At 38.9% G+C, this 12,485-nt stretch overlaps 1 protein-coding gene across 8 annotated transcripts in view; it reads right to left on the bottom strand.

Annotated features, from left to right (window-relative positions):
- The window catches only part of PATJ (PATJ crumbs cell polarity complex component), a 395,870-nt gene that overhangs the window by 38,446 nt on the left and 344,939 nt on the right, over positions 1-12,485 (bottom strand). For all 8 annotated transcript variants that reach the window (XM_073234040.1, XM_073234044.1, XM_073234045.1 and 5 more), the window contains 4 exons: positions 8,709-8,902; positions 6,313-6,460; positions 5,138-5,224; positions 644-755 (listed from right to left, as the gene is read on the bottom strand). In XM_073234040.1, the coding sequence (XP_073090141.1) occupies positions 644-755; positions 5,138-5,224; positions 6,313-6,460; positions 8,709-8,902 (541 nt within the window). The remainder of the gene's footprint in view (positions 1-643; positions 756-5,137; positions 5,225-6,312; positions 6,461-8,708; positions 8,903-12,485) is intronic.

Genomic DNA, 12,485 nt, shown 5'->3' with positions numbered 1-12,485 from the left:
ATCATTTTCTAGGTCTTTCAAGAGAAAGTACTGAAGCAAGCAGGCATTTTACACTGTCTCAGAATCCAGACTGGCAACCACTGATCAGGGGCTATGTCCCTTAGGTTAAAAAAAGTCGTCTCTGTTTGAGATACATGTGGCCATAATCATTTGGTCTGACAAAAGCCAATGGAATGGAGCAGCAGCTGCATGGAATATGATGAAATGAATTTCAGGGCAAGCTTTTCTGTCTCCCTGCATTTTTCTGCCTCAATCAAAGATAACCCTCTACCCAAGGAAAGACTTAAAAAGATCCCTTGCCTCGCACCCCCTGCAATGGCATATGTACTTCTGACTTCCTTTGACTGACCAGGTATTTTAAAATTTTCTCTTTGGAAATGGCTTTACTTTATGAAGCACTTTAGATTTTCACTTTCCCATTTTTCATGCGACCTGTGTAAAGTCAAAGGCACCTTCTAAAAATGAATCTCTATGGTTTTACTTCCTTTAGAACAAGTTTTACAGGAAGCTTGGGGTTTATGCGGCCATGTTCAAAGATTTTTAAAAATTTTAAATGAAGGTGAAAAGATTGTTTTTAAAAAATATTATATTAAAAAAAATGGGCACCAGGATGGTTTTGCTACACGGGTGTGCAAGTAACAACCTGAACTTGGGGAAGGGTCTGAAGCTCTCTTCGTGCGGACCAGGCTCTGCAGGCTGGTGATGACAGGAGCGAGGGAAGGATGGAAGCTGCTGTGTGCACTCTGCTGGCTCCCCTGAGAAGGAAACCGAGAGGTCAGCTGTGCTGAGACGCTGACTTAGTCTTAAAAATTCATGCTTAGTAGTAGTACTTCAATTACTGACATAACCAGAGTCATGCGATAGAAAATTCTGAGGGGGCTGAAAAAGAAAACAAAAATTTCCCATCTAACTCTCTAACCATCCTAACACAATCCCACTTAACATTTCCTCAATTGCTTTCTCCATTATATGTGCTTCTATATATTGTTTCAATCATTAAGGTAGAACACATGTAAGATTTTAAGCTTTTCTTGTTCCACATGAAATCAAGAACATTTCCCTAGGTTGTTACACAGTATTTATACATGATAGGTAATGGCACTATGTGTTATTTGGTGCTATAGTCAACATTTATTCCCTTATTACCCAAATTACATGACCTTGTTTGCTGTAACAAAATCTTGATTAACAGCAACTTGATCAAATGGAATACTCAATTGTAGGAGAAAGAGAAAGCAAGTATCAAGAAGATGTTTTAGGAATATGTTAAATTTTTTTCTCAAAGATTTTCCCAAAGTTGGTAATAATTCAGAGCAGTCTGCTATACCTCCATTACTGTCCTTTATTCATTAAAAAAAATATTTGAGGTTTACAATGTATCATGTATGGCTAGTGGCTATCCAATGAAAATCATATATATAGGGAAGGACCTTTCCAATGCAGAAAACAATGTCACCAATAATGAATAAAGAATTTTTTCTACCAACTATCAAGGTTATGACTGTCTCAAAGCTTTGAGCTAACCCTAAGACTACAATTATCATCTAATAAATTGTAATTTGATCCATTTCCTTAGTTCTATGATGCAAGTTGCTTAATATTTTAATTCTTTAAATATGAAAACTTTCAAACATACAGAAAAGCTGAATTATACAGTAGAAAGTCATATGCATGCCACCTGGATTCCACAATCAATATTTTCCTATGTATTCTTTATCACTATCCACTCACCTACTCCTGAAAGGGTATGATTTAAGTCAATAGTGCTACAATGGATAACTACTCAGAAATGAGGAAATACAGAATATTATAACTTTTGCCTAAACAGACTCAGGACACTGTGTTTGCCAAGGCTGTTGTAAATATGCACTTGGCCTGGTAGTGTTCCCTCTGTTACCGGAGGAAAAGATTTCTCAAGTATTTTTGCCATTACATGCTTTTCTCTGCCAGGCAGATACTCTTTCCTGGTTGGTGGGAAAAGACATTTTAAAAGAATAGGCTTGGTGGCCCCAAAGCTAGAAGATTTCTCTTAATGAACCCACTTTCTCTAGGCCAATTCAGTGAGTTATACTTCTCCTTGGCTCTCAGAAGAAGGCATCTATCACCCTAACTTAAGGATGGGAAGATAATGCTCCTAGCAACTTGTGACCCTAGAGCGACCTGACTGTTTTAAATAGGTCTGGAGATGAAAATGTTTGGGGATGGGAGCCTGTTTCTCCACCTGGGTCATGGGCTGGTCTTCAGCTCAGGATCACGGAGGACACTTCCTTTTCACAGCCAGCTACAACCCTTTTTTTTAAAATTGAATTACTATTGATACACAATCTTACATTAGTTTCAAGTATAGCACAACGGTTCAACAGTTACCCATATTATTAATCCCACCTTCATTAGTGTGGTTACTGTCAGCACAAGAAGATGTTACAGGATCATTGTCTATATTCTCCATGCTGTACTACTATCCCCCTGACCAACTCATACTATGATTGAGAATTTTTGTGCCCTTTTATCCTCCTCACCTTCCCCAACCCACCAACCCCAACCCCTCCCCCATGGTAACCACCAGTCACTTCTCAGTGTCTGTGAGTCTACTGCTGTTTTGTTCATTTTGTTTTGTTTTTTTATATTCCACAAATAAGGGAAATCATATGGTATTTGTCTTTCTCCACCTGGCTTCTTTCACTTAGCATAATACCCTCTAGGTCCATCCGTGTTATTGCAAATGGAAGGATTCTTTCCTTCTTTTCAATGTACAAGCTTTTTTTCAATTAGACAAATATCAGTGTAGGTTCTCATAACATCTTAGCCATAATTTTAAGGATAAAGTCAAGATAAACTATATTTATTGTTTTTCTTAAAATTGAATTAAAGTCTACTATCTGAAATAAAAATCTGTGCAAGAAGGTTAGAGAAAAGTCTTTGCTTCTATGTCCCAGGTTTTCAAAATATTACATCTCATCAACTATACCAGAAAAATGGCAATGGTGGTTTTTGAACATTTAATGATAGAACTTCTAAATTTGATAGCTCTGTATTTAACCAGAGTGTGAACTTTATTAGTCACTAAGATGCTTGTATACAATCCTTAAGAACAGAAACTCGGTTCTACCTATGACCTCACCTATCAGTCAAACTTCTCTTAAAAGACTAGAATTCCTTATATCCCTTTATGTCTTGGAGTATGCTACTCCCTGTCTGGGATGCTTTCTCCTTTTCAACCTATCAAACTTTCTTTTTAAACAAAGAAGAACATGTACTATTACCATTTTTATTAAGAAAAACAGAAAATAACTCAGTAGTTAAGAGCTTACCACATGCCCAACACAGTAAGTGCTTCAAAAATGGAGACTTATTTAACCTCAGTTAGATGTATGAGTTAGGGATTGTGATTTTCTCCATTTCACAGATGAGGAAGCTGAAGCACAGAGAGGTTAAAGAGACTGCCAAGGCCTAAGTTTGGGGTCCAGCTGTGGCTTCCCAAGCCCCCAGCACAGGCTGGCCCTGCATGCCAGCTCTGGGCTGGAACCGTGATGACCTCTCTCGTCTGCTCTCTACAGGCCCCGGGCCTGGCCCTCACAGCCATGCAGCAGGGTGCTGAGGGGTGCTGCCTCCCCCCACCCTCCCTCCCCTCTACTAGTCACAGATCTGCTACTTTCTTCTAAGGCACCTGAGCACTGAGAGGGAGAGTGATTTGCTCAAGGTCACACAGGTAGGAAGTAGTATCTGAGCAGTGTAACTTGAACATTTATGTCCTTAACCACTACACACATCATATTCCAAAGCCTTTCAGACCTCTTCAGATTTGTCTCCATTGCCTCATATCTGGGGAAGAGCTCAGGGATGGCTATCAGACTCCTTTTGGAGTGAAACCCCAAGGGACCTCCTCTGTGTAGCTCTCCCACACTCCCCAGCAAGAAAAATTTCATCTCCAGTATTGTTCTGAATTCTAACCTCCTGTGTACAGTGAGGCTTTAATGCTCAACAAGTGAGCTTTACATTAAGGAAGAGCCTGAGACAATGATTTTGCATCTCAGGTTTCCACTGTTGATACAGGTCTGGTCAGAATCATCACCGACCATCCATTCCTGGGACTCCACTGTGGCAGTGTGTGTGCATGATATTTGCTGCCCATTATATAAGGCAAAATGAAAAAAAAAATCTAAACTTAACATGTTTGAGTTTCACTGCTTTTGCTTTTAAGATTCTCTGAGATAAGCCAGCTAGTCTGTGATCCTATCTGAACAATGGTGTTTTTCTTCACCCATTTTCTAACATAAAAAGTCAAAGGAGGCAGCTAGTAGCATTTCAGAAGTACCTGTGTGCTAACACAAAATCAGAGTGTCTTCTGAGCAAAGAAAGAACCTGGAGAGGCTTTAAATGTTAAGGTTCCAGGGAGAGGACCAAACGTCATTTTTAACCTTCAACAAAGGCACATCTATAACCCACAAAAGGGATTAGGGGATCACATGTAAGTTTCTACAGTTTCATTATGTACCAAATGGAACTAAACATAAAATCTACCATCTTGATTTGTCAGCTATTACAATGAAAAAAACAACAACAGAACAATGAAATACGCTCTGTTTAAAAAAAAAGTGGCACTTATATCAGCCTTGCAAATAAACATAAGATGTTTGTTAACCCACAAAATATCACCCAGTAAGGCCTCCCTCCCATAGGAGAAACCCTCACACTTTACTCTCCTAGGGATATACCATTAATTGCCCTCAGCATGTGAGTGGCTATTCACAAGTTAACTTTATAGCAATATTTAATTGAATGAATAGAACAATGTTGTGCTAATGAGGGTCAAATTGCCACCAGATGTTGTTTCTTTCTCTTTTTAAAATAAACACAGCTGTGTACATGCATGTAAAGGCAATACAGAACTAATAGTGGGAGAGAAAAGTGGTTCTAAGAAAACATTTGCAGGCAATAAAGGAGAGAAAAATCTAGGGATTAATGAATTTCCATCCCACCTTTCATTTTTATTTTAAACACATTAAAATACATTGTTTTTGGTGTTGTGAATATGCTGCATGTTACATATTGTTTCCAAACAACGATTTATGAAATGGGGAACTTTCTCCCAGTGGGACAGGTGACTGAGTCAGTCTGATGGGAAGCTTTCAACAACCTGACTGTTGTGTGATGTCTTTCTTGAGGAAGGCCAGGAACCAGCACGGAGTCTTCCAATCTCTAGCTGTACCAGGCCTTGTGCACACTTGGGAAGACAAGAAAAGAACAGAGGTAAAAACGAGTAGCATGTAGGTTTTCAGTTACCACGGTAGAGCCTCCACCCTTCTCTACAGCCAAGAACTGCAAATGGGTAATGAAGGCAACTGGCAAAAATGGAAATTCAGTTATCAAAAAACCACACAAAATAACAAAAATTTATCAACTCAGCGGTATTCATCTCATGACTTCATAACTTCTTTAAACATATTAAAAGGATTACATTTCAGTTCACCTCTTTTCCTTTTCCCTCCTGATGTAAGTATTTTTGTGCAGTGAAGAAAAAGTGATAAAATGGAGGACAGACAAAATCAAACATAGAGGTGATCTACAAATATAAATCCTCTTTTGAGTAATAACTGGTAGTTGACTATATGAGATCAGGATTTTAAAATAAAATCCATTTGTCTTTGCAAAAGCTTCCATGGCCATCTGTGAAACAGAATAAGATGCACCTGGTTATAGCCAAATGGAAATTTACACGAATTTTTAATAACCAATTTCTTCCAGGAGACGTAGGGCCCACATGGCAGAGCCACTTGGAAAGGAATTTTGAGCCTCAGCATCTCTACTGCTTCAGCAAGAGACAGTTGGGGTGGTAAGAAAACCTCTAGAACAGAGCATATCTTGGGCATGCCATTTTACTTTTTCAAACTGCATTTGTAAATGTAGAATTGTTGTAGATAATCTTCAATGTTCCTTCAGGCAATAAAGTGGATTTGATGAATTCATGATAATATATCCCTGGAGGGAGGAGGATGAATTTTATGGATCCCATTAAATGAATCTATCCCATTCAAATGCATTTAGAGGACAATTACGGATAGTGGAAATTCTTACAAGTATGAAAACTTAGAAATCCCCAAACAGGGTTCTTGTCAATCCTGTTAGTCAATAGAATAGCTGTTTTTTTTTAAAGCTATTCCTGACTGGTGAAAATAATCAGAGATTAGAACTCTAGTAAAAACTAGAGTCAGCATAAAATCCAACCCATTTTATAATCAAGCTAGACTAGAATTGTCCTATTAACTGGACTTCAGTTATACCAGGCAGGCAGAAAGCAGCCTAGGGACTCACCTTGAGGATAGTGGCCACTGTTTCCTGTGAGGCATTTCTCATGTCTTCTCCATTCACAGATAATATCTGATCTCCCTGAATCAATCTCCTATCAATGTCTGCAGCTCCACCTTTCACGATGTCAGAAATAAACACTCCGTTTCCATTTCTGTGAATACCATAAAGCAGTGGGTAATGGCACAGTTTCTTTATTAAATCTGAGGTTATTCACACTCTGTATAGATTCACTAAATCATAAAACTTGGAAAAAGGGTCTTATAAAGCCATCTAATCCAACACAATCTACTAATTTCCCAAATGATAAACCTCAGGGTGCTCCCCCTTTAAATAGTTTAGGCCTATTTGTGCTGCCTATGGTGATGTTCATTTTTATGTCTCAGGGGCATAATTTCTGCAAGAGGATAATTTTAATGAAATGAAATGGAAATTCACTTTCAAAAACAGAATAAGTACCTTAAAATGTACAGGTTTTTCCTTTAAGATGAGCTCAATTATTACCATTTGATCTATTTTTAGTCTCTCACTTTCTTTTCCTGCCTTTATTACTTTAAGGTTTTAATTACAGTATATTTATTTACCTGATGAATAAATGTCTCAAAATTCAAGAGGTTAAAAAGGGGGACCTTGAAAAGTTTGCCTCTCATCTCTTCCCCAGTCTCCAAATTCTCTTCCCTGAGGCAACCAATGTTACCTGTTTCTTGGGTATCTCTCCAAGAGATATGCATATAATACACAAATATATGCATGTATACTACACGTGTGTGTGAATGGATATACATACACTACACCCCTTTCTCCTCCAGTTTTGTTTTAACTTTGCTTTTTTCACTTAATACACCCGGCAATATGCCTTTATTAGTACTTATGGTTCCTCATTGTTTTTACAGCTGTATACTATTCTACGGATGTTTCTTAATTTCAGTTATGAGTAAATTACTAATAGATATATGTTATTTCCATTTTTAGCTATTACAAACAATGTGCACTGAACAATAACTCTACAGGGATATCATTAGGTTAAATATCTAGTCATGGAATTGCTAGTCAAAGAATTGTGAATTTTGAGACCTTGTACATCTGATCCTTTACACTGAAACTTTTTGTGATTATTCCTTACAAGTTTGATATGAGTTTTTTCCTTACAAATTTAATTTGTTCTTTACAAATGTTCTTTACAAATTCAGTATCAATTACTGTTGTTATATGAAGATTATTCCATCAATCCACTATGGGACAATAAAGTAAAAACCATCCTCTAAATGGAATCTCCCCAGGTATAGTGTATGTCACAACAAGAAAGCAAGCTTCAACAGGGGCTCTGCTAGTTGCTCTGAGCCCAGTGTGCATTGAGTTTGTTTAGCAATATGAGTCTCAGGTTTTTTATTTTGTTACACATTTCAGAAAGACAGTTTTATGGTGCTGAAGTAAAAGAATGAGCCCATGACAGCACAGTACTTGGCACAAAAGCAGTGCTCAAAAATGGTAGCTAGTATTTTAATAACAGATTAGATAGCTGAGAAAAAGCACTAGGCTAGTCATCAGATATCTGTGAGGGCAAATCATAGAACACATAAAACCAGCTCCAATTCTTCCTAAGAAGATGGTTGGTATCATTTGTGTATATATTGGGGCCTCAATCCCAATTGGGGCCTGAAAATCCTGTAGCCTTGCTGGAATAAATACATACTAGGCATCTAAAGCCAATAAACCGCAGAAGCCGGAATTGCAGTTTCAAGATATTACTTACTTCTATAATCCACTATTATTCTGGAACAGTTACTATAATTTCCATATATGGGTAAGCAGCACAGACTTCAAAAGAACAACCTAGCCACTAGGATCTCCTAGCATTTTTGGTGCAAGCTATTATTTTGGGGACATCCTTCTTAATAGAAAATTACTGTCATGAAGAGTTTATGTCTATGTCTTTTCAGCTAGTTTTAGTAATTCCTCAACTAGTTTTAGTTAACATTGTATGAAATTAACATGGTACTCCATGGCAGAGCAATTTTGTTAATTCAAAGTTGTATAAATCTTCTCTTGATACCAGCTGTTTCTTGGGTATAGTTGTTTTCATTAACCCCTGCAAGACTCAGATCTAAGGGACTTCAAATTAGAAGAACCGTGTTGACTTTGTTCTTATTCTATATGGAAATAAAATCCTGAACAGCTTGGGTATATTGGGCTTAGAGCTCTATCTTTATATGATGCATTTTTTTGGTAAGATCTTGCTCAGAAATATGACCTATGTTGTTCAAATATTCATAAAAATGTTAACTTTAGAAGTCATGTCATTAGTTTACACTAGACATTGTCTTTCAGTGTCCACAGGCATTAGTTCCTAGAACTCAAAAGGATAATACCAGTCAGTCCCGGCTTGCAAAGCATTTCTTTACCGTTTCCCAACAATGCTCAGGCCCAGGCCTCGGCCAGCCTTCTTCTGCAGATCCACAGGGAAAATCTCCAAGTTTTCCTCATCCCTGTAGTGCGCCTCATCTCTAAACACCACCAGTTGCACCTTCTGGGGGGTTTGCCTCAGGGCTGTGATGGCTTCTTCGTGGCTAGCGCTCCTCAGGTCAATCCCATTAACCTGGAACAATGGGCAATCAGGATGGGCTGCTGACAACAGAGGCCTCTCTGCCTGCTCTGTCTGCTGGAGCATCTGGATCCAACCAGTGCAAACCTCTAGAAGTTCCCTGCCATTCCCAAAGCACACAGGCAGCAACCACTAAGAGTGGTGGATGCTTCAAGTATATAGGAGGTGACTCTTACACTCCACCCCAGATAAGCAGAGGGTAGATTAGTATACATAATAATGCAATCTTATGTAGCTGTGAACTTTACTATAGAATCTATCTGAGAGAGAGAGCAGGGACTAACTGCTTCATTTACTTGAGGTCAATAGGAAATAAACTGTTTGGTCAGCATTTTCAGACTCAAGTTTGCATACTAATTTGACAACCTCACTCTTAATTGCTAACATCACAACTTCTTCAGAACATGCTGGAAGGAAATAGGGGACCAGTATTTCCAAAAGCATCAAAGACCCCTCCCCCTGGACCAAAGTCCACTCATTTGACTCTGGATCCAAATGAGCACAGATGGGACCACACATGAGACAGCAAACAGTACTGGAACACCACCAAGTAAGGCTGTGGCTCTGATGCTGGCAAGTTGTGTGAATTTGGGCCAGTCATATAACCTCTGTGAATCTCTGTTTCCTTGCCTATTAAATGGAAATGGTAGCCAACATTCATTTTTTACTTAACAAATGCTTCTGTATTAGCCCTTTATGAATATTTACTATTTAACCCTTCTTCTAACACTCTGAAATAGATATTATTACCATTTTACAGGTGGAGGAAACTGAGGCACAGGGAGGTTAAGTGACTTGGCCAAGGTCACACATCCAGCTGGTGGAGGAGCCATGACCTGAACCCAGACTGTCTTTCCACCCTTAGTCTCTATACCATGTTGCCTCAACTGACTCTTGGAATGGGTTACTGGAGCCCCTTGCCATCAAGTACTGCTGTTGGTTAGTGAATTGGATACCATGGAGAGAGTGAAGGGCAGAGTAGCCAAGGACTCAAAGGGAGGGAGTTTGAGGCTTTCCCTCAACAGCTAGGAAAGAGCCCAAAAAAGGGAAGGATGGGCTAGGCCAGGGTCAGGTGGATGGCAAAAAATGGGAAGTCCCGTAAGACGCTGGTTACACACTGTGTTCTGGTCCATCTCTGTGTGTTCTGGGCAGGTCAGGTCCATCTCTGGACCTCTGTTCATTCGTCTGTACAATCAGACCCTGGTCTAAGGCTTTTCCAATTCTAGCATTCCAAAGAGTAAGGACTCATGGCATAGAGAATGGTTACAGAGAAGGGAGAAAAGAAGTATGAGACCTGTTTAGAGAAGGTGACTTTTGAGCTGGTTCTATGAGCCAAGAAAATGTTTAAAAGGCTAATTTTCAAGCTGCTTTTTCTTTGCTGGTATATATTGGTGGGTTGTATACTCAGGTTAACCACGCCCAGAACAACAGTGGTTTTCAAGCATGGGTTTAGGATGTAGATGGAGTTCAGTTTGGTAGCTGATTCCAGTTTACAGACTAGATGAAACCTTATGTAGATTAGTCAGGTTAAGCTTCAACTGTGTCATCTATGAATTGCAGATAATAATGATAATATCATTATTTACTTAGTGTTATGAGAATTATGTGAAATAAACCCTGTAATGCCTTCAGCACAGGGCTAGGGTTCAGCACACAGTTGAGCTTGATGTAAGGTAGAAGCTGGTATTTCACAAGGTACTGAAGTAACCACAGCCAGGGCTCTCCTCTCTGTGCCAACATTCCCTGCTGTGTCAGGCTCCTGAATGTGCTCCCGTTAGCGAGGTAAACCCCACAGAACAATAGGGAAAACAGTGTCTCTAGAAAATGTGGCCTGAGTTGATTATTTTCCTGTATGCCAATAGATGGCATACAAGACCACTTCTGTTAATCAGTTGAAAAGTTACTTACTTCTATGGATTGATGGTGAATTCTCTAAACCTCTAAAATACCTTTGAAAGGCCCTAATGATACCTTTAATTGAGAGCATTATTATTAAACTCTAATATTACAAAAGCAATTTACATTAAATTCCAGCATTAAGACGTCTGCTCAAATTAAAGTGATTCACTCCAAGTTCATAGTTTTCATTTCTTCCTCTGCTTATCAAGAGATACCACTAAATGTACCAATAATCATAAAAGAAATATTGCTGTGTGTCTAGAATATTGTGGAATGATATATTACCTTAAGTGCCTCACAGAAGCACCATATGCATTAATTAGAACATTGACTGTATGGGGTAGTGTGGTCATAAGCAGGCTCCCTATTTGAGAGGAAGGACTGTAAGAAGCCCTGGTTGACAGTGGAAGTGTGGCTTGTCCCTAGGTAGGATGTGCATGTGGGCACATGGGTGAACCCCTGCTTCAGAAGGAAAGAATAACCAAACCAGGTAGCAGTTCCTCATCATTTTATTCCGCAGGGAACACGAGGCATTAGCCCTCTTACTCTTTCTGTTCCTACTTGCACAAAAATGGAAGAGGACAATGCGAGCAGAGGCAGGGTAAGACGAGCTACTGTAAAGGAGAAGCAGAAAGAAGACAGTCCATGCTAATCACAGAGTCTTAAATCTTGTCATTCTAAAAAATCATTTGACTATATCTTTATAAGCAAAATCTGACTTTTCCTAATTTTAAGTTGAAGATAGTATTCAAACCACAGAAGGCCACCTTGCACAATGCAGAAGGCATTGTTTGAGCAGAAAGGCCATTGTTTGGGAAAGCACTGATGGAGAGCTGCCTTGTTTTGTGGTCTCAAAACGTACCACCCAAGTTGACCTATCTTCTCAAGGCAACTTGCAGGCCACAGGCTGCCTGTGCATCACTGGGCACCTGTACACAACTGACCACAACTGGAAAAAAAGTTCAGATGTAGAGTCTAAAGCTGCTTATAAAGGAAACATGTTACTTGACCAAATGGAGATCTGTTTTTTAACTGAATACATGACATGCTCTTGTGGATGAGATCCCATGGGAGTAAGAGAAGAGGCCGTCCTGCTCATCTTTCATGAGAAGTTTAGACCATCCATCCATACTGGGTAATGTAACTCAGCTAGATGCCAGGAAATGGTTCTTGACCTTTCAAATTCTCCTTCCACTTAAAACAAATTTTCTTTCTTCATGCTAACATGTCCTGAGGGTTCACTTGTACTTGAGTATACTTTATGAAAGAGAACACTACAGCTGAGGGTCTATCCAACACAAACAGATAAAAGTGTAAAGAAAGGTTTTTCACTGAAGTATAACAGTTACAGAATAAACTACATATTTAAAGTACACAATTTATACTGTGAACTTATGTGAATTTATACCTGTACAACCATCTCCACAATCAAGAAAATGCACATACTAGTTTCAAGTGATCATTGCAGGATAATTTGTGGGCTGACAAATCGTGTAAGTATCAAGGCATGTATGTGTCTGTACTCTTCTGAATATTTAACCTATTCATCTTATATAGCCAATTACAATAACACCAGTTAATTAGAAAAACTAGGAAGAAAAAAAAACCCCTAAAACTTCATTACTAAAAGATGGTGTTGTATGCTAAAGCAGTTAAGCCTATTCCCAAAGAGGCCTCA

The sequence above is a fragment of the Manis javanica genome, chromosome 4, assembly GCF_040802235.1.
Source record: "Manis javanica isolate MJ-LG chromosome 4, MJ_LKY, whole genome shotgun sequence".
NCBI classification, from domain to species: domain Eukaryota; kingdom Metazoa; phylum Chordata; class Mammalia; order Pholidota; family Manidae; genus Manis; species Manis javanica.
Note: the sequence above shows the minus strand (reverse complement) of the source record. Positions and strands in the feature narration are given on the sequence as shown.